This window comes from Cynoglossus semilaevis, chromosome 17, assembly GCF_000523025.1.
Source record: "Cynoglossus semilaevis isolate Cse_v1.0 chromosome 17, Cse_v1.0, whole genome shotgun sequence".
Classification (NCBI taxonomy): Eukaryota; Metazoa; Chordata; class Actinopteri; order Pleuronectiformes; family Cynoglossidae; genus Cynoglossus; species Cynoglossus semilaevis.
Window position 1 is genome coordinate 15,969,556 of NC_024323.1, and position 5,812 is coordinate 15,975,367.

Here is a 5,812-nt window from a genome sequence, read left to right on the forward strand (position 1 = left end):
GGGGGGGGGTATGCCTCTCGATCTTAAGTTTTTCTCCAATTTAAAAAAAAAATACAATAAGCCTTTGTGATTTCTACATCACATTTTTTATGCCGCCTGGTGAAGCAGATGACTAATAAGAAAATTAATTTACCTACTGTATATAAGACGGTGCAGAAAAAACACATTTGCTTTTTGAAATATCACGTAAAGCAAAAGCTGATTTTTGTTTATTCTAATTTGGTAAATAATGATCCAATCAGAACACCACTGGGACAGTAAGCAAAAGTTCTAAACATGTGACTTCAGTTTCAGCAACAACACTGTACAAACCTTAAAGCTTATTTTCCCAGCTGCCATATTCATTACTTTTACACAGATAGAGTATAAATGAGAAAAAACAAAACCCCAAAAGCTCAGAAGAAATTGTTGCCGCCGCATGAATCATAAGGTCTTGTATTGTAGTCCTGTATTATGATAATTCTTATTCCAGGACTGAAGTCTCTGCTGTAATAACTGCACTGCTCTTTTAAGTGTATCTTTGGTGTTAGAGGCTCTCCTGGCTGAGTGCCCTGTATGTCGACAGTGGAAAGTACACGACAGCCTTCACACAGAACTGTTCTCCTGGGTTTGTTCATCTCTGCGTTCAAGCTCTATTCCCTCTCACCCCCCGCAGCATCTTTCTTCACTCAAATCAAAAAGGAAATTGGGGGGAGGAGAAGGGAAGAAAGGAAGAAGGGAGAACATTCATCGTCTGCTTAAGTGAGAAATGTTATAAAAAAGAAAAGAAAAAAAAATCAGCAGCAGCAGCAGCACTCACCCCAGGGAGTTGGACATTTAGACAGAAAAGAGAGAACTGTGTTTATACGTCTGTGCCCAGCCTCCAGTACAGAAACAATCTGGGTTTTTTTATTTTTTTCTGCAGCGGTAAGTTGGTCACACTGTCTCGCCTCAACCTCTGCTGAAACATGCCGCTTTCATGATGATGCAAAGATAATTGGATGCGACTGCATCGGAGCTAAATTGAGATGGATTGAAACACGGATCAATACTGGTAAGTGACTGGCTGTGTTGTGCCGATTGGATGTGCTCTCACCCTCTCCTTCTCAGTGTCCAGCTCTAATTTTCGCCACAACATCATAAATCCACTATGTGGTGCCTATATAGGCTCATTAGTGGCTGGGTCAAGGGGGGGGGGGGGGGGGGGGTGAGGACGAGGGCGGGAGGATGCAGACGTGGAGCCACGGTTTGGAACACAGCGCGGTGGTTACCTTTTTGATTGCCTGGCACTTGGAGATCTCCGAGTGACCGATCATCTTGTCTGGAGAGCAGATCTTAATGAACGGGAACTGAGAGTCCTCCGCAATCTTAGCCGCCAGGGCCGTCTTCCCACTGTGGGGGGGGCCTGGGTGGGGGTCGGGGAAAGGACGGAGGTTTTTCTCTGCAGTGGTTCACACCGTTACCGTTACATCATTGTGGGCCGTTCTTACCCTCCAACAACACGGTCACCAGCGGCGTGCGGTCACTGTTCTTGGTCTGCTGCACCAGCAGCTCGCCGTCGTCCATGACGTGGGTCACGGGGTCGCCCCACTTGATGATACCGTTCATGATGTAGCTGGAGTAATCCTCCTGGTTGGTGCCGAAGGCCTGGAACAAAGAGAGTGAGAAAATACAGAGTGAGGGGCGTTATTCCAGACCAGTGTGTTCTGGTGAGTGAGCGCCACCTACAGGTTTGATGTCATTATTCAGGGAGCCCATGAAGTCTGATCTGGTGACCAGCAGCTTCTCTGCCCTCTCCATGTCCACCTCTACAGTAGACGTAGCCTGTGGGGGGAGGAGCGGCTGTGTTAATGTAACAGAACAAAAACCTCCTCCAGTTCACGTCGGGTCAGAACCACTGGGAGACCTTGATGTGTCGGTTCATGGCCGTGGACTGGGCCGCCCGGACCAGACCCTCCAGTTCAGCACCGCTGTAGTTCTTGGTCTCTGCTGCCAGCTCCTTGACATCCACATCACTGGCCAGGAGGTTGAAGTTTCGCATCTTACTGGTGTGAATGTTGAGGATCTGAAGGCGACCTTTCTCATCGGGCAGACCTGGAGGTCAGGAGACCAAGGGGTGAGGAGGGGGGAGAGAGGGTGTGTGAAGAGACACAAGGGGTGGTGGAGGTACAAACAATATGAAGCTATGAAGGGTTGAACGCCCCCTACTGTTCACACACAGAATAGCAGCTGAACTTTGAACCAGTAATCAGACCGACCTCAGTCCAAACGACAGAACATCACAGACTGGACACCTTGACCACTGAGGTTTGTCTCAGGGGAAAGTCACTCACCGATTTCCATCTTGACTTCAAACCTGCCGGGTCTCATCAGAGCCTCGTCGATCAGGTCGGGTCTGTTGGTCATTCCTGACGTGAAGAAGAAGAAAAAGAAGAAGAATCCGTTTCAACCAGTTATTCTGGTGGGATTGAGAACCTGAAGATGTAACAGGTCAGAACACGTGTCAAAGACACAGGCATTAACGCAGCCAGCAGAGGGAGACTTCACAGCAAAATGTTCTGTTTGCACTTACTTCCACAAAAAAGACACTTATTAATATTGTCATTAGCACTAGGAGCTACTTTATTAACTTCATTTAAATGATAACACAGAGATTATACAGAATATATACCACATACTAGTAGTATATACTATAAATACTGCAGTATTTATAGTATATACCACATACTAGTAGTTTATATATTTATATAAAGTTATATACTGCAGCCAGGATGACTCACCAACACCTGCATGGACCAAACAGTTCTTTAAGTTCTGTGACAGCAGCCTGTGTATCGTTACTGCCACCTGCTGGTCATTCAACAGTTACTGTTTTGTGGACATTTTAAATCCTTCACATGGACAACTGAGTCACCGTCTGTCCAGCAGTATCTGAGGAAGTATCAGGTCTAGTAACTGGACCAGGTCTAAGGGTTGGTCCATCAGTTAGTCTGGATCAACGAAGCCCCACTGAGGGATCGGGACCTGGAGGGTGTGGACCACATGCAGGCCTCGGGCCGCGGTTTGATGTTACGTACCAATGACCAGGATGTTGTTGAGCTGCTCCACTCCGTCGATCTTGGACAGAAGCTGGTTGACCACGGTGTCGTGCACCCCCGTGCTGCTGGCCCCCGTTCCTCTCTGCTTGCAGATGGCATCCAGCTCGTCAAAGATGATGATGTGGAGACCACTGTTGGCCCCCAGCTGCAGGAGGAGCAGGGAGGTGAGGAGACGGACTCTGTGTCCTGAACACCAACAAGGTCACNCTCCCGCCCCCACCCCCCTCACCCTCTTCTGCTCCTCCTCTGCATCAGCGAACAGTTTGCGGATGTTGGCCTCAGACTCGCCCACGTATTTGTTCAGGATCTCGGGTCCATTGACGACCTTTGGCTCCCGGGCGTTCAGCATCTTTCCGATCTGCCTGGCCATCAGTGTCTTACCACAGCCTGGGGGGCCGAACAGCAAGATGCCCTTCACGTGTTTACATCCTGAAAACAGAGGAGGAGGAAGAGGAGGACGCAGATGTCACCCAGTTGAAGAAGGGACTAAGGTGGGGGTCAACCTGAGGTCAGAGGTCACTGTCAGTGCTGCTGTTTTTTACCCATTTGTTCAACGATGTCTGGAGGAAAGACTCTGGAAGCAAAGGCTCTCCGGAAAATGTCAGAGAACTCCTTGTCCAGACCTCCGATTCCCATCTTCTCAAAGTTCCAGTCTGGGTTGATGATGGTCTGTCGGGCCTCCTTGGTCTTGGCCTTCCCTGTGACCACGCAGACAGAACCAGACAGAACCAGACAGAACTTTTACTTCAAGTCAAAGTGACAAAAAACACCAGGTGAAAGTGGAGTACAGCCTGGACATGTACTGCTGCCATCTGGTGGCCAAACTGAAGACGTGTTAGTTAAATGATGCTCCACCTACAGGTTGTAGGAGTGTACTGTTGTTGTACTGAAGAAAAGCCCATAAAGATGAAACATACCGACCAGTGTGAGGGGGGAGTTTTCTGCCTTCTCAAAAATCACCTGACTGTTTCCCACCATCAGCCCGTGGTCGATCTGTCACAGAACACAGAGAAAACTCTCACTTTAACAAAAACATACAGATATATATATATATTTATATATATATTTATATCCTAGCGTCCATTGCTTTGACAACATCTCTTGATTTCGTAGATTGGCTCGTTCACCTTCTGCTGTTTCTTCCCAGACGGAGCTTCTGCTTTGAGGATGCTGGTGTCCATGGCCTCGATGTCCTTCACCACCAGACCAAACAGCTTATCACAGAAACTGAACACCAGCTGAGGGACAGGAGGTGGACCACAGAACATTAGTGTCACTCTGCTCTCTCTCTCTGTGTGTGTGTGTGTGTGTGTGTGGAACTACACAGGAACCTGTTGAGAGACAGAGAAGGACTGGTTGTTGAACTGCTGGATGAACTCGGCCGCCATCTTGTCAGAGTCGTAGGGAGACGAGTCCGTGCTCTTCTTCTGCAGGAAGTCAATTTCAATGGTCATGGCACCGATGCACTGCTTGGACTTGTCAAAGTTGTAGTTGGACACTGTCACACACACACACACACACACAGAGTATTAAATGGTGGCGTGACATCGTGGTCTGTTGAGCCGAGCATCACAATCGTTTCCTTTTTTATTAACATTTCATCTGTTGTGAGAAAACACTACCTTCGACCTCCTGACCAATGGAAAGCCCCGCCCACTTCCTCTGTGCCAGACTGAAGGCAATAGTTCCAGGGGTGACACTGTGGTGGGTTTTGACTGTGAAGACAAACTTGTGGTTGGGGGTCGTCTTCACGGTCACGTGTCTGCAGAGAAAGGACAGAGTTGGTGTTTGAGGTCCGTACGGACCGGCGCCAGAGAAGAGGAGGTGAAAGTGACGACTCACTGTCCCGACGGCAGGTCCTTCTCGTTGGCCACGGCACAGTTGGTCAGGGACAACTCGTCCGTTGGACATCGAGCTGCTTGCATGGTCTGAGAAGACAAGAGGAAGAGGAGGAGGAGGAGGAGGAGGAGGAAGATTAATGTTCTTCTTTGTAAAACACTGTACGGAGAAGAAGGAGCAGGAGGAGCTGCACCTGGTACCAGAGCTACACCTGGTACCAGAGCTACACCTGGTACCAGAGCTACACCCGGTACCAGAGCTTCTGGTCCAGGGTGGAGATATGATCAAAGCTCTTTTATCATATCTAACTCAACAAACTTCTTCTTCTTTATGGATTTTATTTTTGTTGCCAAATCTCTACATTTGACCAAAAAGTCTTCATTTTAAATGACAGTAGAACAAAGACCTGCCTTGATGGAATCATCCTTTTATCTTTCTGTCTGAAGCACTGAAGGTGATGTAATCACACTGGTTGCCGGGGACAACCCGTGTTTCCAGGCTGCAGAATGTTCCACTCCATGATTATTCCAACATTGATCATTTAAAAAATGTAAGTTCCACATGAAGCCACTAGGTGTCCCACTCCCATCACAAACACAAGTAAATCCAGCTCTGATTTACACGCTCTCCTACAGTGCCTTACCCACAATGCACCTCAACCACTGACAGCTCAGATGTTATTAGTGTGAGACCACAGAGTCAGAGTTCCTGCAGCTTTTATTAAAAAAAATCCTCTTCTCTGTATGACAGTAAGTGCAGCCGAGGTGTGAATTCTTGAACCGTTCTCAGCTGCAGCCCAGAAGAACCGGGAGGAACAGTTTGATGGTGTGGTTACCATGGCAACTGCACGAGAACTTGGTGGAAGACAAAGCATCCTTTACCACAGTCACATGGAG

At 48.1% G+C, this 5,812-nt stretch overlaps 1 protein-coding gene across 4 annotated transcripts in view; it reads right to left on the bottom strand.

Annotated features, from left to right (window-relative positions):
- Positions 1 to 5,812, bottom strand: part of nsfa (N-ethylmaleimide-sensitive factor a) — a 14,443-nt gene that overhangs the window by 3,370 nt on the left and 5,261 nt on the right. For all 4 annotated transcript variants that reach the window (XM_008330711.2, XM_025064733.1, XM_025064732.1 and 1 more), the window contains 13 exons: positions 4,920 to 5,005; positions 4,700 to 4,839; positions 4,409 to 4,575; positions 4,205 to 4,315; positions 3,995 to 4,070; positions 3,620 to 3,775; positions 3,307 to 3,506; positions 3,057 to 3,222; positions 2,313 to 2,387; positions 1,886 to 2,073; positions 1,708 to 1,803; positions 1,470 to 1,626; positions 1,251 to 1,384 (listed from right to left, as the gene is read on the bottom strand). In XM_008330711.2, coding sequence (XP_008328933.1) covers positions 1,251 to 1,384; positions 1,470 to 1,626; positions 1,708 to 1,803; positions 1,886 to 2,073; positions 2,313 to 2,387; positions 3,057 to 3,222; positions 3,307 to 3,506; positions 3,620 to 3,775; positions 3,995 to 4,070; positions 4,205 to 4,315; positions 4,409 to 4,575; positions 4,700 to 4,839; positions 4,920 to 5,005 — 1,752 coding nt within the window. The remainder of the gene's footprint in view (positions 1 to 1,250; positions 1,385 to 1,469; positions 1,627 to 1,707; positions 1,804 to 1,885; positions 2,074 to 2,312; positions 2,388 to 3,056; positions 3,223 to 3,306; positions 3,507 to 3,619; positions 3,776 to 3,994; positions 4,071 to 4,204; positions 4,316 to 4,408; positions 4,576 to 4,699; positions 4,840 to 4,919; positions 5,006 to 5,812) is intronic.